The sequence below is a fragment of the Mastomys coucha genome, unplaced genomic scaffold (assembly GCF_008632895.1).
Source record: "Mastomys coucha isolate ucsf_1 unplaced genomic scaffold, UCSF_Mcou_1 pScaffold19, whole genome shotgun sequence".
Lineage (NCBI taxonomy): Eukaryota > Metazoa > Chordata > Mammalia > Rodentia > Muridae > Mastomys > Mastomys coucha.
In genome coordinates this window covers 5793632-5816229 of record NW_022196901.1, presented here as the reverse complement: position 1 = coordinate 5816229, position 22598 = coordinate 5793632, and the positions used below count along the sequence as shown (strand labels likewise).

At 44.0% G+C, this 22598-nt stretch overlaps 1 protein-coding gene and 1 non-coding gene across 3 annotated transcripts; one reads left to right on the top strand and one right to left on the bottom strand.

Moving 5' to 3' along the window:
• Nucleotides 1–397: 397 nt before the first annotated feature.
• Nucleotides 398–18831, bottom strand: Tmem243 (transmembrane protein 243). 2 transcript variants are annotated; one of them, XM_031380006.1, is made up of 5 exons: nucleotides 18652–18831; nucleotides 18117–18295; nucleotides 2971–3090; nucleotides 1896–2000; nucleotides 398–961 (listed from the first exon to the last, which is right to left on the bottom strand). In XM_031380006.1, exons 2-5 carry the CDS (start codon nucleotides 18192–18194, stop codon nucleotides 839–841), a joined length of 426 nt encoding a protein of 141 aa, XP_031235866.1. In that variant the 5' UTR covers nucleotides 18195–18295; nucleotides 18652–18831; the 3' UTR covers nucleotides 398–838. The 2 variants fall into 2 exon arrangements, with proteins under 2 accessions (XP_031235866.1, XP_031235867.1); XM_031380007.1 differs by having other exon boundaries at nucleotides 2971–3021; nucleotides 18652–18823.
• LOC116097657 lies at nucleotides 2251–2355 on the top strand. Its single transcript, XR_004121501.1, has one exon. It is a non-coding gene; the product is annotated as a U6 spliceosomal RNA (small nuclear RNA).
• Nucleotides 18832–22598: the final 3767 nt, after the last annotated feature.

Sequence of the window (22598 nt, the reverse complement as noted above, 5' to 3'; positions counted from 1 at the left end):
CAGTCATTAGTTTACAGTTAGCACTTTGAAGTGAAATTAAATGAGGGGAAAGGTAATATTGCCTGTGTCGGATAACCATGACTTTTTATTACGTTTTACTATATAATTGCCCAGAAGATAGTTGAGGGTATTAGAGTATGCTGTTCACCTAGTGCATTACCTGGTGGGGGTCAGTGTAGCTTCTCCCTCAGGCACTTTTAAAAAACAAAGTTTGCTTCTATATCAAAAGAAAACAAATCAAGAGTCATTCCTAAGGTAAAGCCAAAACTAGCCTGTAGGGCTTTAATGATACGATCCTTATAGAAAACTAGCCTGTGGGCTTTAATGATATGATCCTTATAGAAAAGGCAAAAAAAAAAAAAAAAAAAAAAAAAAAAAAAAAAAAAAAAAAGGAAACTTGTATAAATTATTTTATTTATTAATGTAATTAGATCTTCACAATCAAAGTTGTCTTTTCACCATCTGTTTATTAATGTGAAACTGTAGTAATAAGCAAAAGTTGGTTGCCTAGGGAACAATAATTGTATATTCAGTTTAACAGAAATAAAAGAGTATTTGTCTTAAAATGCAAGATTTTGAGCCATGCAATTAAATTGTTAAAAAAAAAAGATCAAAAGTAAAAATTGTTTGCTATTTGAGGGCTGGAATGTTTCAGCTTTTTAAAGGGACGCAGAGCTCTGTGGTACAGCCCCCTAGCACGAGGGGATTCAGATTTACAATTAACATGAAAAAACTCATGTGTCAGACTTCTGTAGACAGTTCTTCAGCATACTTTTTTGCAGCAGTTAAATTCACATAGATTTCCAAGAGTCCTGGTAAGTATTTCATCTCTGCAGTCTCACCTTCCCACATCATGGAAGTACAAGTTTGCACATATACATAACATGATGATAGAAAATAAGATATAGTAAATTAGATTTCTAAATTTCGGTTCTAAGTCTCCTTGTCGATACCAGTAGATCTAAAAAAAGAATCAAATAAAAATTTAAGTAATGACCAACTGTTACAGTGTTAAAATACAACTAATGATTCTTTTATATGGATAGTATTAGAATTTATTGTCCTGAGATAGTTTAATTCTTTATGATTCATGTAGCGCTAACAAGTGTTTCCATGGTCCAAGGTCATATGTATTCCTGTTTTTGTTATTTATTGGGTTCTAATATCAAAGTAGTATACTAAGCAAGCTAGATGAGATTATACCTAGATACATTTTTAGTGTATTTGAATTACTAGAAGGGAGGGCACTAGATTTATGTAACTTACTCAGATTAGGTATAGAAGAGGGCTTACATAAGTAAATACATAATTTCACTATCTCAACCTTGGTCACTCAGAACCTTGTCTCCTACAGAACATAGGAGACAAGAAAACTTCAAAGATTCGACCTAGGACTAGTTCTATTCGAGTGTTAATGCTTACAACCTATGCAGGTTTGAGACAATTTAAAGATTTTTTAAACTATAACAAAAAGACAAAACTTTGGTTTTTTTAAAAATGGTGTTAGATAGAGGTCAAGCCTATGGACCCTGCATATTAGGTCATTTCTCCCACTGAACCACAACCCCACACCAAGGTTTTACTGTTTCATAAGGTGAAAGGCAAATCCAACAGTTAATTAACTGAAATAACAGAGAAGAACCAACCATCAACCTCTGAGGTGGGGGATGTTTTTGGTACACAAAGGGGCCTCTTTGTTTCCTGACAAATGTGATGTTAATTGTCTATATTCTGGGAAGATCGCAAATCAAAGTGGACCTATCTGTCCAAATTAGAAGCAAATTTGGGGGGAATTAAAGGAGAGCTGCCCTATTCTATAGACCCAGGGGCTAGCAGTCTGTCTAAGCACTACTGTGGAAGCTCTTAAAAACATTTAAATTCTACATAGTACTCACAAGTATGCAGGCAGTAATACTACTCAAAGAGATGCAGACAGCAAAAAATATATTCAGTGGTTTGGGAGGTAGTTGAGGGAACACAAAAGCACTGATCAGTGTTACCTGTGTGGAGAGAAATATATAAGGCCTTGAGTGGAATTCCAAGGTGTGGTTAGACTGGGGCAAAGCAAGGTAATACTTCTTACATCATAAAATCCTGTTCAAGTCAGTTAACACTTCTTCCTAATTTTTCCAGCGAGTATGAAAGAAGGCAAAACAAGTCTCAAAACAAACAAGCAACATGAACAATAAATCCCATTCCCAAGGTTAATCTGATTATCTTGGGATTATAAATATTCCTATCAAGTGAACAGTGCTCATTTTGGCAGAACATACACTAAAACTGGAACATTAAAGAGATTAGAATGACCCGCAGCACAAGGGTGACATGCAAACTCATGAAGCATTCCATTTTATCAAAACAACCTCCACAATGGTGTGGCACACACACTCAGGCATAAACTGTTAATATCTATTTGTTTTCAATATTGCTAAGATGCTGTGGAAAATTAAAATGACAAAATGAGAAGAAAAACAATAACTGAATATGTGCAAAGCTGGTTTGGCTTGGTTTTATGGAACAATAGGTTTTTGATCCCCACTTTGTTTCTACCTTGTATTAAAAAGCAAACTTAATCCTTGTTTATCAGACTTTAGGAACTCGCTTTTTAGTCTGATACACCCCTATAGAATGTGTATCACATGTATTCTAATGTGCTATACAGAATTATTAAAATTTTCCTGAATCCTAGCTAGGTCTTTTAAAACTTGGCCAAAGTAAGTTTAAGGCATTAAAAGAAATGGGAGAGGTGATGATCACTGATAGAGAAATTGGTTATCGTTACTGTCACTTTTTCAGATTTATTAAGCAGGTAACAATGGCAAGCTCGACTGATTTACTCTTTACTATTACTGTTATATTCTACGTGTTTGTACCCTCTTTAAAAGTCATTTGTCTGGAGAGAATTGATACTAAAAGTTCTCAAAACTGGCCAACAGAATAAATATGGCAAAACAAAACAAAGATACTTACTAGAATCAACAAGGTGGTTAAGCTGCCAACAACTAAATTGATGATTCGGTCCTGAAAGAGACAAGAGTTTGTAAGCCAGATGACTTGGACTGGGCTGCTGCCAGAATGGAAGCTGGAATCCTATAGAATGAAGAGACCAAGAGTTGGTCCTTTGATGTCTTCCAAATAAAAAAGCTGTGGTAATAGGAATGTGGAAATGGTTCTGGGAAATGAGGGCAACTGAGGAGTGCTCGCATTGTTAGGGATTACTATTCCTAACATGAGGAGTAATGGGGATGATGCCCAGCGTGCCAGGCATAACCTTGGCATCAAACAAATATGAGTGTATTCAGGCGGCACAGGAAGTGGCTCTGTCCACCTGAAATACTAGAGTGCCGTGCTGGAGAGACAAGGGGATAGTGTAAGTATAAGTGTAACTTAGTAAGACTTTAGTAATATAAACAAAGTTACTTGACCAGAGAGGAATGATTTTCATATCTAATCTAGCCAATTCTATAAAAATATCTAAAGTGTGGATAACCTAAATTTTATAGGTTAAGGTAAATGTGGGCCCAGCGTGTTGTAAAGTACCTGACAAAAATTACAACAAATTCTGAAACCAAGCTTAACCATATTACAAAGTAATAAAGTTGGTAAGTTATTTGTAAGATTATAGAACAGGGGGCAAGAGTTGTCACTCAGTAATACAGCACTTGCCTGGCATGTACAGGACCCTAGGTTTGATTTCTCAACATCTCCATCCTCAGAGGGGGAAATGTCATATATACAACAAGGTTGGGACTTAAGACTTGATGAGGAAACAGTACTTCAGGGCTTCAGGGTCACCAAGAAGCCAAAGCTGAAATGAATTCATATTTATAGAGCAGGGGCTACTGGTCTCCAGCTGAGGCCTTGCACATGATGCGAGGCAGACTCCACACCACTCTGGCCCTTGAAAGGTTGATTAAGTATCAACAAAAAAGAGAGTATGGAAACAGCAAATAAACTTTAAACTAAAGTAAAACTTGTCTTTCAAGTTCTCTACTTTTGAAAAACACAAAATGGCAGGCAAAGCTGGGTGTATAGTAGGTTTTAGGTGTGCCTGACCTATGCAAGGACATACCCTAACTTCACTAAGAACTTGACAGATCTTAACAACACAACACACCAAAAATTAAGACCGTTTCTTAGTAAAGAGACCTGGGAACAATCTTAACAGTCACTTAACTTCCTTCCACATATGACTAATGTATATGTGCTTATTATCAGAGTGCATAAGGATAAGTCCTGTACACGTCTGTGAAACAGCTGTATATTCTGTGTATATCCCCTGTCAAGAGATTTGCAGAAAGTTGCTGTGCAGTTTCCAAATGTCACAGCAGCTTGTCCACCAAAATCAAGAGTAAATAGGAGAGGAAAAATAAAAGATCAAAACCAATGGAGAACCAACTGGCCAGACATCTTCTAAAACTAGGGGAAAGGGGACTGGGGAGATGGCTTGCTTAGCAAAGTGCCTTCCACACAAGTCAGGGGATCTGATTTGGACCAATCCCCAGCATTCACCTAAAAAAGGACATGAGGCCTGGAGAGTTGGAACCCAAGTTTGGTTTCTAGCACATTCTCAAGCAGTTCACACTTGTACCTCTAGCTTCAGGGGATCTGACACCCTCTCCTGGCCTCTGGTCATACACAGCATACATGTGTAGACACACACACCACAGCTGTGTTTTGCTTTGTGATTCTGTAAGTCCTCCCTTGAGTTAAATTAGATGTAGAGACGGGTGTGTCTAGAGCTCAGTGGCCAACCAGAGTAGCTGAATTAAGAAATCTTTTTTTTTATTAGATATTTTATTTACATGTAAATTTCTCCTTCCCCAGTTTCCCCTCCAAAAAAACAAACAAACAAAAACAACAAGAACAAACCCCTGTTGCCTCTCCACTCCCCATGCCTGCCACCCCTCTCTCTCCCACTTCTTGACCCTGGCATTCCCCTACACTGGGGCACAGAACCTTCACAGGGCCGAGAATTAAGAAATCTTATCTCAAAAAATAGAGAATGATAAAGGAAATGATCGAACATCAACCCCTGGCTTCCAATGTGTGCGTACGAACGTACATACGTAACATACATAACATATATATATACATACATACATACATACATACATGGATGAAATTGCAGTATAATCTGAACATGGAAAAAAGGCTCAGGAAAACCTATAATTCTAAGTAAAAGAAGATTATCAGGCCTACTCCCCTCGCCCCTGGGACCTCTTTTAAAAAGCTTCACATTCCTTGCTAAGACAGCATATCCTAAAAGCTACTACTGCTGTCAATTGACAGATGGCACCTCACAAAGCCTATTAGTATGCCCTGTTAGCCTATTACAGTAGCATAACTGGTGATCATGTAGTGAAAACATGCCTACATAAATATTCCCCTGCCTGGCCTTCTAGAGAGACATTCGACAGGATTTCCTGGATCAACATTACTCTGCTAAAATGCAGTTCTCTTTGTTGTTCCTGAGGTCAGCTGTTTAAGATGTGGCAGCCAGTGCCTTGCCCTCAGTTCTGCTGTTGAGTACCATAAATCCAGGTCAGAAGAACCACAGAGTTCATTAGAAATTTCTCACTTTGAATGCAGTATCCAGACCTGGTTACTCCAATATGGTATATGGGCCAGCTGTATTAGCCTTACCTAAGAACTGGTTTAAATGCAAAATCAAGTCTCTCTTTTTTTTTTTAGATCTGCTGAGTCAAAATATTTTTAACAAGATCTGGTATAAGTCTTGAGCAAACCACTTTGATAGTTCAGAGCTTAGGGTAGAAATCCTTTGTCTGGGACAAAGATTATATTCCAGTGTTCAGCAGGCTCTTCTAGCCAATCTCCAAATCAAAGAACTGATGATTCATTTACTAGTTAAGGTGTCAAAGTGCATTTAAGAATGTGCTCCAAGTTGGAGCTAAATAGTAAATGGAGACAAATGCGATAAACTGAAACTCAAATTTTTCTGTCTTCAGCTAGTGTTATTGTTCCTAGAAACTATTCCACACCCCCAAGTTTTATTTTTGCCCTATTTCTTAGATTACTCTGCCTCTATGTGACCCCAAGTGGATCCTTTACCCCATTTTGTTTGATAGAGTAAAATGAACTGAATGATAGTTTCAAGAATTTACAATTCTGAATTTGCTTCAGACAACACTTGTGGTCAGATGGGACTAGTCACCAATCTTGCCTGACCAGTCATTGCCCAGCACACTGTGAGAAGGTACGCATCAACTCAAGCTCAGGTAGCAAAGGGTTTTACAGGATATTGACAGTAACATCCAGGAGCCAGCAGCTATCATCCACTCTTGGGAAACACTGTTGCTATAGAGTTTAGAATGCCCACAAGCAGCATGTTCAGTCTTCCAATTCCACAGCAACTTACGTTATCCCTACCTACTCCCAAAGCAGATTTTGTGCAAAACAAAAAGCCAAACAGTAAAAAGATGAAGGTGTAACTCTAAAGAAGTTTCGAGGAACACTTAAAAAGTAGGAAGAGGTAGGAGAATTTATGGGGGAAATTGCCTATGAAATAGTTTCTGATTTAAATTCATGTCTCTCCTTCAATGAGTCTTTACTTTCCATGGCTTCAAGTTACCTGTGGGTCATAAATCCAAAAGGGAAATTCCAAAAATAGACAATGTATATGTTTTAAACTACACATTAATCTGAGTAGCATAATAAAATCATGGCTAGCTCCATCCTGCCTAAGGTCTAAATCATCCTTTTCACAGTGCTGATACTACCCAGTACCCATGCTCTTTGGTATAGCCAGCTCAGCTGTCAGATCTCAGTTACAGCATGTGTGTTCAGTGACATTCGTACATAGCAGAGTGAGCTGTCAATTAAGCCACTGAGTGCTGCCACTGAGTAAAGATGGTAGAACTTCTCAAATTGGGGAGGGGGAAGTTGCTGGGGTTAATAACATCTACTGTACAAGCACATCTCTGTGAAGTTCTGCAAAAGGGAATGTTCATCCTCATTTTACTGCTGCCCCTCAAAAGGGAAGGTATAGCCATGGTGTATGGTTAGTACTTAGCTAAGAGAAAAGGACATCTTACTGTACACAACGTTAGGCGTCTTGAAGACAGGACACTTCTGAGGTAGGTGGCAGCTCTCGCTCATCAAAGTACGTGAGCTGGATCATCAAATGAGGCAAACTTCTGGCTCTAGGCAGAATTTGTTACATGGCATTGTATATAAAAATGCAGGTTTTTTTCATACGCAATCAGTTCTCATACTGGCCCATTAAATAAGCTAGGGATATGATAGGTACATTTGCAAAACAGTGAAATGTGAATGATGAGGTGAAATGGTTGAGAAGCTGCTCCAAATTTGACTATCCCTCATCCGTAACTCAACATCTCTTCAACTTCAAACAAACCCTTTCTGGATATCATCCCTTAGGAAAGAGATACCCACTTCAAGACCCCCCAAAATCACCCATTTTACACTTACTACATCAAAGTAAGACACATTGCCTGTGTGCTGTCATAAAGGCTGGCAGTTAATAGACAGGCAGCCTCTCCTTCAGCACTGCTGGCATCTAGGGAATTAAACCACTAGTGGCCAGCAGCATTTGGCTTTCCTTAAAGCCTCTCACCAGCAGAGGGAGCTCATTTTTGACTTGGGACCTGAGCCGCACACAGCCAACAGTGGCTTCTGCTTAAGGGATGGGCGTGTAGCAGAACAATGCCATCTGTGACTTGGTCCTGCCCAACATCCTCTCAGGTGCTTCCTGGAACCGCACTTCAGGTATCTCTTGAAGACGAGAGACACTTCAAGATAGGTGGCGATTCCAAACTTTCCCCAAAACGGCTCACGTTCCTGTGTCCTAGTCGCACTAATCCTCCTTCACCAGGCTGGACATTTTATTTTCCAGGCCAGCTTAAGACACTTTTCAGTCATACCAACTTCACTTCTTCATCTCAACTAAGTGCTATGCCAAATCCTTCGTGTCCTAGTCTTTCACCTTCTCTCCTCCTGTCCCCAAAACTGGACCCCATTCATTAACCAGAGCATAACCACTCTGCTACACCAAAGCTGTGATTTGTGGACCTCCCTTGCAGACTAACGGTGGGGTTTAGCAATTTCAGAAATGCACCAGAGACTCCCTGGAGGAAGTGTCTTGGGAATCTGACCCTGAGTCACGTGGTCTAAAAGCCCCCAACAGCCGCTGGGGACTGCCTAAGCCACTAAACCTAGCTCTGGATAATTCTAAATATCTTAAAACTACTCATCTCTCCCTCTACATGTCAATGTTGGGGATGGTAAGGCCAAAGCTGCTTTTATTTTCAGACTTTGAGCCACTTCATATAATAGAAGTCCAGCCTAATTGCATACTTTCTAAGTTTGTACCATGGCATATGCCTTCATCCTCCCAGAACACCTTTTCCTATCGAGGGCTATGTGAGGGCTGCCAGTGTTCAGTGACTCTGTTGCATCTCACCGTATTCTGCCAACACCACCACCCAGAATTATCAAGATGGCGTTAAAGAAAGGAGGTTGACTGCAGACTCCTGGCTTCTCGCCTCAGCTAGTCCCTCACTCTGCTTCACTGGTCTTTTGAGTTGACTGCTTCCAACCTCTCCAGAAAGTGGCTGGGAACACTCTCTATCCTTGGGTTCTCAGTCCCATTCTTGATCCCATTATTCTATCATTAGCCATTCCCACAAAGCAGATGCTGAGCGAGAAAGGAGTGCCCAGTCTCCATTGCATCCTTAAGAGGATCTCAAAGTGGCCTGCATTGCTGTCCCTCCTGTACCCATGCTTTTCCTCACTCCGTCATCCCCATTTGTACCACTGGTCACCGGTTCTCAATGCAAAATACCACTGGCCATAAAATCTCAAGTCCCTCCAACATCCCAAGCTTTCACTTTCCTCTCTTTCTAATGACTGAGAATAGAAAACAGTAGATGAAGAATGACCAGGGCACAGCTGGGGCAATGAGGAACCACTGCAGTGGGAAAGTTGAGAAGCCCTTTTTAAGGATAAGTAAGGAATATACAAGAATCCAGAGGCAGGTGTTGCCAACAAATCTATGCAGCATTGACCAAAAATGAAGCAGAAATGAGCTTGAAAGGCTGAACTTCACCTTATACAGTGGCATCCTCCAAATTTAATATGGAAATACTCCCCAGGGCTGACTTAAGTGGTATCCTCTTGGGAGCCAGGCATGGTGGCTGTGGTGGTTTGAATAGGTTTGGCCCTATAGATCATGTGTTTGAATGCTTGGCCCATGGGGAGTGGCACTGCTCTGAAGGAGGTATAGCCTTGAAGGAGGAAGTATGTCACTGTGGGGCGGGACTGTGAGGTCTCCTATGCTCAAGCTCTGCCCAGCATGGAACTGCAATTTCCTCCTTGATTCTATGGATCAAGATGTGAAACTCTTGACTCCTCCAGCACCATATCTGCCTACATGATGCCATGCTTCCCATCAATATGATAATGGATTGAACCTATGGAACTGCGAGCCAGCCCCAACCATATGGTTTGCTTTATAATAGTTGCATTGGTCATGGTGTCTCTTCACGGCAATAAAACCCTAACCAAAAGAGTGGCACATGCCTTTAATATCACCACCTAGAAGGCAGAGGCTGGTGTCTCTCTGAATCCATGGACAACCTGCTCTACAGAGTGAGTTCCAGGACAACCAGGGCTATGAAAAAAAAACCTGTGTAGAAAAAAATATGTGTAGAAAGAGGTAGGGAGGGATAGCTTCTTTGGGACGTGATTAATACACAAAGGTGGGGGTGCCCTCTTGCAGGGGATCAGCACCCCGCAAAGTCTTCTCTCACCATTCCATTCTGCTATATTGAGAACACACCATCACTGCCCCCAGGGGGCGGCAGCAAGTCACCATCTTGAAAGAAGCCCCCACCTGATACTAATCCTACTGACACCTTGGGCTTGGACTTCCCAACCTCTTAAAACAGTGAGAAAATTAATTTCTGTTCTTAATTTACACACCAAGTAGCAGCTTGTTCCAAGGGCGCCAATGTCTTAAAAACACCAAGGCCAAGTAGAACCTAAAAAGCAATGGCAACAGGAGAGCAAGTGTATTCTGTTACCCTTCCAGCACGCATGATCCATGAGAAAAGGCATGTGACCTAGGATGTTTCCTGGGATGGAGTTGTGGACTTCACTGATTTGCTCTGGGCTCTTGAGATCAATTGTCACCATGCCCGGTTAACATTCTACTCATGCTTCCAGGTCAAGACTCAGAAGTCTGACCTGATATTCTTGAGAACTCCAACTATGAAAGAGTACAATATAACATCTAACAGTTCTTAGCTTCCTAGCCCCTAAATGTCTCTGGGTCCTGGGTACTCACTCCTTCTAGTAAAGGAAGCAAAGTGATATGCTAATGTGCAAAGCACACTAGGCAGATTCTCCTTCCACTTTCACTTAGAACTGGAGCCACATCCTAGCTTCCTGTTTCCCAAACTTAAGTTACAGATAGATTTTCAGAAATGACTTTGCTTCTCTTCCAGTCACAGAGGAAAACTTCAGGTCATACAAGCTCTAGAAATGGCTGGGTAATGGTAATGGCTAGCCCTGAGAGGAAAAAACCCCGAGAAGAAATGAAACACGGGAGGTTTCCTTTTGCTTAATGAAGTAAGAAAACTCACACCCCGTCAGTGGGTTTGTTTCTTCTGAACTGTATGGCTCTGCCTAAATGGGATCTTCCCCTTATATGGTCACCAGAGACAACCAGAGGGACATGCGTGGAAAACGAGACTTCTTGCCTCACTGGCTGACTCCAGTGAACAGTGAACTCTGCCCATTGGTACGACTGTTCTGAGACCTCCCAAGGGAACAGTGAACTCTGAACAGAACCATAAATAGAGACAATGGAGAGGAATCTCGAGACTGCAGGTGGCTGGCATGGGGGCACATCCCTTTAATCCCAGCACACAGGAGGCAGAGGTAGGCTGATTTCTGTGAGTTTGAGGTCAACCTGGTCTACACAGTTCCATAACAGACAGGTCTATGTAGACAGACCCTGCCTCCTGACAATTTAACACATTTTCCATCTCTATACATGAATCTGAATACAAAATTCCCTCTTCTTTTTGATCAACTTAATTCAGACATGTGTTAATTGTCTGACAAATTTCACCATATTCACACAGTTTGAAGCACCTTCAGGTTATGAATATTTTTGTACCTTCATCCTACCAGATTCTCCTAGCAGATAAAAATGTACCTGAAATAGACTGTGTTCACTGAAGCACCATTTATGGAAACTAAAGTAAAAATAGAGCACAAACACGGTCTACATGCTTAAGGGGAGAAAAAAACAACTATCATCTGTAACCACAGAAGCACATAACGATGTGCATTCAAGCTTCAGAATGGCAGATTGGACAAACGCTGAGGCAGGGGCATGACAGACCTGACTCATAGACCTCCTCTTCTGCCACGTAGAGACTAGTAGGTTTGAATAAGTCACTTAACTTTTAACATGTACTTTTCCAGTTGTGTACAGATTGCTACATTGCTGTAGAGATTAGGAAACGAGAGTCCTCACAGCAGGACAGCCATTGCTCCATGGTGGCCATGTCTAATGGGACGTCTTTAAGGACTGACTAGGCTCCTGGGAGCTTAGTGGGAACTGAGCTGACTCCTCCATACTTAGCCCCAATTTCTAAAGCAGCCAATGATTTTTTTATTAGATATTTTCTTTATTTACATGTCATATGATTTCTCCTTTCCCAGTTTCCCTTCAAACAAAACAAAACAAAACAAAACAAAAAAGACCAAAAAAGAACCCCAAAAAAACAACAAGAACGTTTGTCTCCCCTGTTGCCTTCCCTCCCCCCTGCTTGCCACCTCACCCCCTCCCACTTATGGGCCCTGGCATTCCCCTACACTGGGGCACAGAATCTTCACAGGGCCAAGGGCCTCTCTTCCCACTTTTGCTTGACTTTGCAATCCTCTACTATACACATGCTGCCAGAACAATCAGTCCTACTATGTGTAGTCCTTGGTTGGTGGTTGAGACCCTGGGAGCTCTGAGGGTACTAGTTACTTCATATTGTTGTTCATCCTAAGGGGCTGCGAACCCTTCAGCTCCTTGGGTCCTTTCTCTAAGTCCTTCATTGGGGACCATGTACTCAGTTCAGTGGATGGCAGCCAACGATTTTTAAATCATTTTACTTCCCATAAGGACCATTCAAGTCTGTCAACAATCTGAGCTCAGAAAATATTACCATATCTATACATGACTGTAAGAAAAACAATTATTCAGTTCATAAGAAGTAGGCAATCACAACACCTGAGCAAAAGTCCAGTCTTCCCCGGGGAAGAGTAACATGAATTAGAGCTTCCAAGAGGATAGGCTCAGTTTTTTTCTTACACAATACTGTATTATACACCCATTTAATACTGGCCTCTGCTATATATACCTCAACAGGAAGACACAGTAATTGAATTGCCTGAGAGTTTAAAACACCACTTCCTGTTTGGGCAGCCAGTGTACCCAAGTTTCTCAGCAGAAGACTTTACGGTGTGTTGTTTTAGAATCTCACAAGCATACAGGTCATGTTGGGCTGATGTTAATCCCTCACATCGGCTAAACCTTAACATGTTTAAAAGCCATACAAAGGAAGAGCCAAGAGCTCAAGGAACCCATACTCTAGAAGCGGCCACATCCACCCGAGGTCCTCACAGTAACCAGACCAGTGCCAGCGTACCCCCTTGACAGCCAGGTTCATTGGAAGAAAGCAAGGACAGAGCAGGGCTGCAAGGTCCCAAAGTAGAAAGAAAGAAAGCAGACTGAACAGGATTCAGGTCTGCGGGGAGAGGGAGCACTACAGGAAGACCACAAAAATCGAGAGGCGCTTAGCTACAAGGCCAAGGAAACGGTTCAGTGAGTGAAAAGCACTTGCCACACAAGCCTGACGACCTGAGGTCAATCCCCAGAAGTGGGGGAAGGAGGGCTCCAAAGGTCAGTGGAAAGTGTGACCCTGGACAGAGTAGGCACAGAGAAAAGTACGAGTAGTGCATCTCAACTCCCTCCAGATGGCTCTGCAGAGCTTTCCAAATACTCCATGACTGGCCAAGGCCCATCCACAGGGATCCCAAGTCCACTGATCCTGAGACGGGAGGGAGAAAATTTAAGAGAGTTGAAAGGGAGAGGTCGTTGCATTGTCTTTGTCCAGAACCACAACTTCGGCACAAGAAGGGAATGTGATTTGGCAGGCTAGATGAGAGAAGACAACGGTAGTTCCTTTGAGAGAGACATTGCTGTGCTCATGGTATCACAGAAATGAGGCTGTCGGGAGAAACTAGAAGCTTCCGCTGCTCAGAGGGCAGCCTTGTGGGGGCCTAAGCAAGAGAAGGCAGCAGAGACACAGAGACCATGGCTTTGTCTATAAATCAGCAAATTAATTAATCAACTAATTAATTCAAAGGGGCTAAAAATCACAAAGAGCATTTACGTTTCTCCTCTTCCATTCAAACTCCCAGTTCTGACTAGGACACTGCAAGTAATGAAAGACATCTTGGTTTCACCCCTTCTCTTTGCTTGCTTATTTGCTGAGGGACGTGGGAAGAGCATCTTACTCTTAGAACCAGCATCAAAAGCCTCAGAGCCCACTGACCTCTGCAGAAAGCCTCCCTTCCCTTTCCCATCTGCTTTGGAGTCCACTGCAGCAACTCCCCAGCCTCACTTTCCACCATGAGTAACAGGATGTCACTGCTCTTCTTAGATTAATTACATACTTGTGCACAGTCACCATCACTGGAACACATTTGTCTAGAAACCAGTTTTCATTACATCCCACCAAGTGATGCGTTTGTCCTCTGCCCATCTGCATTAGCTGTGGGGAAATGCTTTGCTCTCTCACTGAGTCACGGTCCCTCTTCACACCCAGGTCCACGAAGCCTAGACAACTGAAACCAATTTAAGATACCTAACAAGTAATTACAAAGTCAAAAAATGATGACAGCAAGCCTGGGCAACTGGACCCCCTTCTACTGCAGAGATGGGTGTTTTTCTAAAACCAAGGACTAGACAGAGGGACTATCTCCAGGTTTTAGTTCACACTACAGCAGGGAAGAAGGTGGAGGAGCAAAGAAGAGAGCCCTGGGTCCACCAGAAATGGCTCTGTAGAGCCACGACTTGGAATGTTCCTGCAGTGGGCATAAAACACTACCAAAGTAGTTAAAAGTACTACCCACCCACCCTCATCAACTAGTATCAGTGAGGAAAACCAGTACCTTGAGCTTCTGAAACTCTCACAGCAATGGAAGGCATTTCTCAAACAGAGCTTAAAACCTGCCAGAGCCATAAGCCACTCGCTTTGGAACACATGGTCCAACTGATGGGATCAGCCATAGGTGTTTGGTACCTGAAATGTAGCCGATGTGAACTGCAATGGACTCCAAGAGTAAAGCATACACTGAACTCAAAGACAGTACAAAAACATTTTCAAAATTTATTTATACTAGTTGTGTCCTGAAACAATGGATTTATGGGTCTAAAAATTTTGGTAGGTCTACAAAGAAATTCTAAATTACATATAAGGCCCAAACATTTGTTTGCGGGATGGGGGAGAGAGGGAGAGAGAGAGGGAGAGAGGGAGGGAGGGAGGGAAGAAGGGAGAGAGAGGGGGGGGAGTGTTGGGGGCGTTGGTCCCAGGGATCAAATACACAGGGCCTTGCCCATGTTAGGCAAGTGCTCTACTGCTGAACTTAAGTCTTTTCTGGGTATTTTGGTTAGTTGGGTAGGTGGTTGTGGTTGTGGTTGTGGTTGGGGTAGGGAGTGCTGTGAATAAAACCTGGAGTCTTATGTCTACTAGGCAAGCATACAGCCCCTGCACTTGGGGGTCCACATATGAGGTCCTGTTTTAGAAACTACAAAAGCTACAACATGGCCATAGAAATCAGACATTTAGTATTTTGTCCTGCCATGCTTGGTTTCCACCTGAAAGAAGTGCACTATGGAACAGAACTTAAGAATGTCTTGGTTTTTAGTTTGTTTGAAGCAGGGCCACACTGTATCACAGATTGGCCTGAAACTGCAGATCCAGGGCCGGCCTCAGACTCACTGCACTCTTAATGCCTCCTTGCTGGAAAGAAATGGTTTAAGACAGTGAAAATAGCATTCTGGTATTCTGACCAAGACTGATAACATGTTCAAAGGTATCGATGAGGTACAGTTTCTTACAAAACATGACCACCATCCCTTCTGTCATCCCTCACTTGGAACAAGAACTATTTTAGTGGCTCCATCTCTGAAGCTATTCCTAAACCTATCACTGAAGACGGAATCAATTTGTAATTCCGGTAATTGAAATCACTTCCGTGGTCATTCAGCAGCACGGAAGGTGGGAGATCCTGCGGGTCTGTCCGCCTGGGTGCCTCTCAAGTCCACTCAGTTTTAGGTTTCCTCTTCTGGAGTAGATTTCAGTGTCAAGAGTGAAAACCCACTGCCTGAGCTGGGGCAACCCTTCACCCCTGCTTCCTGGGAAGAGGCAACAAGTGAGAACATGCCACACAGGCTACATGACTAAGTCAGGATTCACACCACTGTTCAGCTCACAAAAGGGAACTGGCAAAATACTGCTAGAGAACTGGCCGTGTGGCTGAACAAGTAACATCGTGGAGTTTGCTTCCTTAGCCGTACAACAGAAATAAAAACATTTGTCTTAGAAAGGACTCTGATGATCAAACAAGGAACACTGAGTGCCCAGCCTGTTGCCTAGCGCTGAGGAAATACAAACCCTCAGGACGCCCCTCTGTCTGGGTGTCAGTACTCTTAGCCTTAAGAATTAAGAGATTACACCTACAACTGAGAGCCTCTATATACCATGTTGGTTGTTCTAGAGAAACGAGATTACTGAAAGTTCTGAGAATTTGTCATAAGAGAGTGGGTTTTTCCCTGGTCTCGATTTTCTCTGCTAAACAGTAGTTCACTATTTATTACCAAGCTTCCACTTAGGTGGCTACTATGTCTAGTTTCCTGGAATCTGAAAGGGAGTAAGCCAGAGCCACTCACGTGCAAGAGAGGAGGGGGAGAGAGAGAGAGAGAGAGAGAGAGAGTGATTTCTCAGAATTCCCAAGACTTCTCCACTCCAGCACTTCCTCCCATCCAAGAAAACGGCTGTCCTGAAATCTGTCCTATCATTGTTGAGACTCCATTTTAGGCTACACACAAAGCTCTTGCTACAAACAAAGACAGATGCTTCTCCAGATTAGGCATCTCAATTTATTGGAAACATGATTTGCCCCACATCAAACCATGGATCTCTTCCCTTCCACCATTCCATGGAACTTATATGCAATGGCCCCATCCACTTTATAAGGCAAGTTGTAGCAAACTTACAATTATATATTATTCTTAACTTTTCCCTTAAGTGAGCAGTGCTATAATGTTCTGAAGCTGCCTAAGTAGTGCAGGGCATTATAATCATTGTACGCTTGAACTCAGGTGTGTCATGAACAGAGCTATATTTGGATACTGATGTCCTTGGATGGGTTTCAAATGGATGATGGATGGTAGCACACGTTCAAGCATTTGGTCGGCCAATAACATCGATTATTTCTCAGTATCTACACATTTGTCAGGGGGCGGCTGCTATTCTGCTTTTAAGGCTTCTGGTTTTGATTTGGGGTCAAGACTGCACTATGTACCTCAGGTTCATCTTGAACACCTGAGATCAAATGACACGCCTACCCCAGCCTCCCAAGTGCTGAAACTAACACAGTGAAATACCTCAGCCAGCCCAGGTGCTTCAATGTCTGCATCAGTCAACACCGCGAAGCCCAGTGCTGCTGGAGTCCAGGGCCTATGAAGTTAAAAGTCTGATTCACCCAGACTCCCAATCAGTGCTCAGAAAGCTATGTGCAGGAGATAGTGAACCTGATTTGTGGACAGCTGGACAATGTTTTCATATAAATGAAACCAGTTTCATCTTTGTACCCAAAACACATGCCCTCTGGGCTGTGACACAGGACATATCCACCAGAATCTCCACATTATGCCCAGATCTCCCACTCCTGGCTGCTTTCCTCTAACACCCAGGACCAAGTAGAGACCTACGAACGCTCAGTAATGTCTGCTTTAATAGGAGGAACATTACTGAACTTGAGCTCCCCAGCACGGTGAGCTGGGAGTATGGAAAGTTACAAGAACCTGGACATCCATCTTGAAATTTCTTATGAAAGCCCCCCAAGATAAATCAAGATCTATGCGGAATTTAATAATAAGTAATCTTCATGGTATAGTGGCAGCTTCCACATTTAGGACTACCCAACGACGGCCAGGGGGAGAAGTTCCCTGTGTGCGGTACAGGCTCTTCCCACAAGGTAAGAATAACAGCTCTACACTAAGCACGGCCACTTTTGAAAAGCTTACTGCTCTTATCAAGGCTCAGGGGTCAATGGCCACCATTGTCATTTACAAGTCAGGGGGCCCTGGGGGGGGAGGGGATGCAGGTTAATCTTGCTTGCTCAGACTTCTGAGAAAGTTTTATGCTGAGTACAGAGTTTCTTCTTTGTCCCCCAGACAAGTGTGTGGGGGAGGGGGCGGAGGGAAGCAGCAAGTTTCAGAAAGTTAATGCTAAGTGCAGAGAAAGGCTTTTGTCAACTGCTGGCCAGGGGCTCTATCTAATGATGCTTCTTGAAAACTGTTACACTTTTAAAGGACTTATGTAGTGCCTCTGCCTATTTGAGGGCTGGGACCCTCTGATCACCTCCTGGGATTGTGGCCAACATCCACCTTCACGGAACTGCTTCACATCCTCATCCCCTTAAGAACTCTAGTTAAACAATCATCAGAAACAACCCTGGGCTCTGAGTGCACTCCTGAAACCACTGAAGCTCTGGACACACACCTGAAGTGGGTAGCTGGAAAATGCACTTAAGCAACCTTCCCGGGACTTTCCCTCCGCTGTAAAGGACTTCCCACAAACTGCCCAGAACTTTCTGAACTTTTCTCCACTCCAAGCGGCTCTTGGTGCAGAGTGCAGGGCAAACATCCCAAGAGGGAGGCGGGATCGCAGGACCAGCTCTTTCCACTTCCAAGTACCCTCCGGGCAGGCTGCAAGGAGCCAGCGGGATGGAGGGAGGCGGGATTTCTCGCACTCTGGCCCGGGGCCCACTCCCGCACTCACCTTGGCAGACGTCTCCCCGAACAGAGGTCTGTTATCCAGGCCGCTGGTCCCGTAGGTCCTGGTAGCAAAGTCCTCCATTTTGGGGCTGCTTCGCTCGTCCCCAGCCGCTCAAAAGCGAGTCCGCATCAGCTCGCCAAGTCCGGACGCCCGCCCCTCACGGCGCACGCCTGGCCCGGGCCCTGGGGGGTTGGGGAGGGCGGGAAATCCCGACGGGGCGACTGTCACTCCCGGGGGCCCCGGCCGCTCCGCCCCAGCCCCGCCGTCCTCATCTCCAGCGGCCGCCGCGGGAAGTGAAAGGAAACCAACAGCGCTCGGCCGCCACCCCGCCCGCCGCCCCCAATCTCGGCCGGAGCTCGGCGGGGAGAAAGTTTGCCCGGCGCCGAGTCCCCCCGCGCGGCGGGCGGCAGGAGCGAAGTCGCGGGCCGAGCGCCCCCGCACACCGCCCCAGCTCGGCTGAGAGCTCCGCGTCCGCCCGCCCGCTCCACGTCCCGACCCCGTGCTTTCCCGCAGCCCCGGCGGCGCCCACGAGCCAGACCTCGGCGTCCCGCGCCCCGCGCGCGCGCGCGGCGGATCCTGGCAGCGGCCGCGACCCCGAGCCGAGCCGTGGCCCCCCAGACGCCGGCGGAACCCCGGCGCTGTGCGGCGGTCCCCCTGGGCTCTCCGGTCCCGGACCGCGGCCACTGTCGCAAACCGGTCGGGCCCGCCCAGACCGCGTCACGACTCAGGCAGCCAATCCCACGGGCAGAGGCGCCGCCTCAGCTGCAGAGCTTTATTTACAGTGGTGCGGGTCCTCCTCCCCGGGCGCGGGGCTCCGCGGCTCCTCATTTCTCCGCCTCTTGGCTATTAGCGGCTGCGCCGTGCACGTGGTAGCCAACCAGAGCACCGTTCCGCAGACAGACTCGAATTTGGCGTCTTAAAAACCCTCAGCCTGCTTTGATCACTCCAGGGTTTGGATGTGGACACTTTACAGTACCGGAGGCAGTTGTGTATGCTTGTTTTATTCTGTACTGCATACAGAATTAGAGGTCCTAGTTTACATAAACCATTAGAAATGGTGCTTGGTATTTCGATGACGGGTCCATCAGGAGTGCTGACTAAACCTGTTTGCTGCCGCAGGCCAGAGCTTCGGATCTTGGGCCTCTTTGGAGTCTTGGGGCTTAGAGAGCTGAATGGGAGTGGACAAGCCGCACAAGTACCGTCGCTCCACGTTTGAAGCTCTTTCTTCCTAACCTAAACGCTAAAAACCGAACATCTACAGGGCATAGGGCTGACACTAATACCTAGACTCCAGAAAGTTCTGAGAGGGTTAGTGTGCCGGAGACTCCAAGCGGAAGCAGTACAGGCACGAAACGCTTAGAATCTAGACATAGGTTCCAGTGCCACGCAACAGTTTAGAACAAGAGATGGGATAACAACCACAACGAACTTCCAGCGCTGAGGACGCGTAAGTATTATGTGTATCCCCACCGTCCAGTCATTACACGTGCTTTACAAATTAGCTGTTCATACGACTTTTCCTTAACAACAGCAATACTACATAATCCAGCACCCACTAATACTACATAATCCAGCACCCACTAATACTACATAATCTAGCACCCACTTCTATTAAAAGGTTCTATTTAAAGATTTGTATTAAGAGGTCCTACAAATCAATTCACCCACTTATATTCTGCTCCATCCAACAAAATATTTTTGAGGCTCTAGGCTGTAATCCTTTAAATACCAGGAACAGCCTAGACTAGGTAGTAAGACCCTGTCTCAAAAAATAAAATAAAATAAAAAGAAAAACAATACTTTGAGAATCTGCTGTGTACTAAGCAACTATCCACCGGAATGACACAGTAATTATGGGCCTTGGTCAACAATCCCCAAAGACAGGCATTGATGCTATAATACCAAATTTGAAATATAGGCAATTAAAATCCATAAAGCCTAAAATTCTGAAAGGTTGAAATTCTGGAAATATAACCCTGGGGGAAAAAAATAAAGACTAAATACAAGTATGTTTTAAAAGTATAGTTATTTGAGAAACAAGAGAAGGTATCATAGGCAACGTTTTGTAGGGAAATAGATAACGTACATATTTGGAAATGATCCTCACCTCCTCTGTGCTCCGCTGCTGTGCTGCTTGGTCCTGGAAGAAGCACTCAGAACACTCACATAGAGGCCAGACTGGGCAGGAGTCCTCCTGTCGACTGAACAGAATGAATATCTTCTTGTTCTACTTGTACATAATTGCTTTCAAACCAGAAACCTCACTGGCTCCTCGGGCAAATATTACTTTGGTTCACCAAAAGGTCCTAAAATTTCAGGGGCTGGAGAGACTGCTCATCAGCGAAGCATGCTTATTGCTTTGGCTGAGGGTCTAGGTTTGTTTGCCAGCATCTACATGGTGGTTCACAAACATCTCTAACACCAGTTAGAGATAAGTGACATATTTCAAAAGATTTTGTTACCTCTCTCTCCCTCTCCCCATCTGTGTGTGTGTGTGTGTGTGTGTGTGTGTGCATATGTGTGCATGTGCTTACACATATGTGCTTCCAGCCAAGGAGGCCAGAAAGGGTGTGAGTTTCCTTAAATAGGGAGTTACAAGCAGCCGAAAGCCACCCAACCATCAGTGCTGGGAACCAAACTTAGGTCCTCTACAAGAGTAGTGAGCACTCTTAATTGCTGAATTATCTCTTCAAACAATATATTTTGAAACTAAAAATTTTGTTGTTACTAAAGTCAGTCAGCTTTCTTTCCGGAGTTAAAATTTCTACCCCTGATACAAGAGCCTCTTTCCTTGGGAACTGCTGTTTTCAACATTTGGCCTTTGTGGGGGTTTAAATGAAAATGGCCCCATAGCCTCACAGGGAGTGGTACTATTAGAAGTTATTGTAGCCTCGTTGGAGGAATTGTGTCAACTGGGAGTGGCTTTAAGGTTGCAGATGCTCAAGCCAGGCCCAGTGTCACTCTTCCTGCTGCCTTGCCAATCTAGATGTAGAACTCTCAGCTATCTCTCCAATACCATATCTGCTGGCAGGTTACCGCTTCCCAACATGACAATAATTTACTAAATCCCTGAACTGTAAGACAGCCTCCAATTAAAGGTGACTTTTCACAGCAACAGAAACCCTAACTAAGACAACCTTCAATGTTTCCAAATGTGTCTTCTTCACCTTTTGAGATTATTATTGGGGACTGTAGATTAGATGTTCTAGTCATTTGGATTATATTTCTTAGGCTTGTAGTCAGCACCAGGTTAACCCTTACACATGGGCATAATCTTGAGGCTGAAATAAAAGACAGAGGAAATACATGCTCACAATCTATAAAATGTACAGACACAAGCTTAAAAATTGATGGCATTTGACCTCATACCCAAAGCCATCACCTACAAGCTATGTGACCTTGGACAAGTTACCAAGTTTCTGGAATCCCTTACTTGTAAAGGCTGAAAATGAAAGTCCTGCATAGTGGTGCATACCTTTAGCCCCTAGGATTCGACAGGCAGAGTCACTTGGATTTCTATTAATTCAATGTCAAACTGTTCTACATATCAAGTTCCAGGATAATGCTACATAATAAAACCCTGTCTTGAAAAGCTAAACCAACCAAACAAAAGTAAAGATGACAATAAATGGAAATATATGACTTCAACTATATTTAAAATATTTGACAAGAATACATTCCTAAAGCCAGCAAGTCAGTGAGTGGGAAAACCATAACGTGGGGGTGGGGGGAGGTTAGGGGGTGGGGAGTAAGAATGATTATAGGAAAGGCAGAAAAAAGATGCAAGAGACAGAGATTGGAGGGCTGCTGGTCAATACCACACCAGCAGCAAGTGTATTTCCTCAGTGTCTTAAAGTCAAGCAACAGAAAGCATGACCAATTCCAGGAAGTTAAACAATGACCACACATGCTTACATAGCAATCTTATAGTATCTATGTTTAAGGTCATTTCCTTCAGGCTTGGACGTATGCATGAGCAGAGGAACTTGTCAGGATATAAAGCAAATCTTAATACAAAGACAGATGTCATCAGACACATTCATGAACATCACAAGCAAGAAGTCAGCCAAAGTTAACTCTAGCTGTGTTCCCCACATGTCTCCCCCCACCCTTTTTAATCTATATAAGCCAAAGCTGTCTGAGCTATTGGCTCAGAAAGACTGTGCCTGTCTTAGGCATCCCCTTAAGAGGTGTGGACCTTACCAGTCATCGGTATGTGAATCTGAGCATTCTTGCCCTATATTAGGTTGATCTACCCCCTGAAAGAATCTTATGAGCCTTTTTTATCTATAAGAGCTGCACACCCTATCAGTCATGGTGTAGAAAATTGTGCCTGTCTTAGGTTGCCATCCAAAACCACAGCTCTTATCCATCATTGGCACAGGAATAACCTTGTATCCATGGCCTGTCTTAGATTAAGGAGGATTTCAAAATGATCTTACCCATCATTGACTACCATCTTCTGCCAGGGAAAACGTTGGAGCT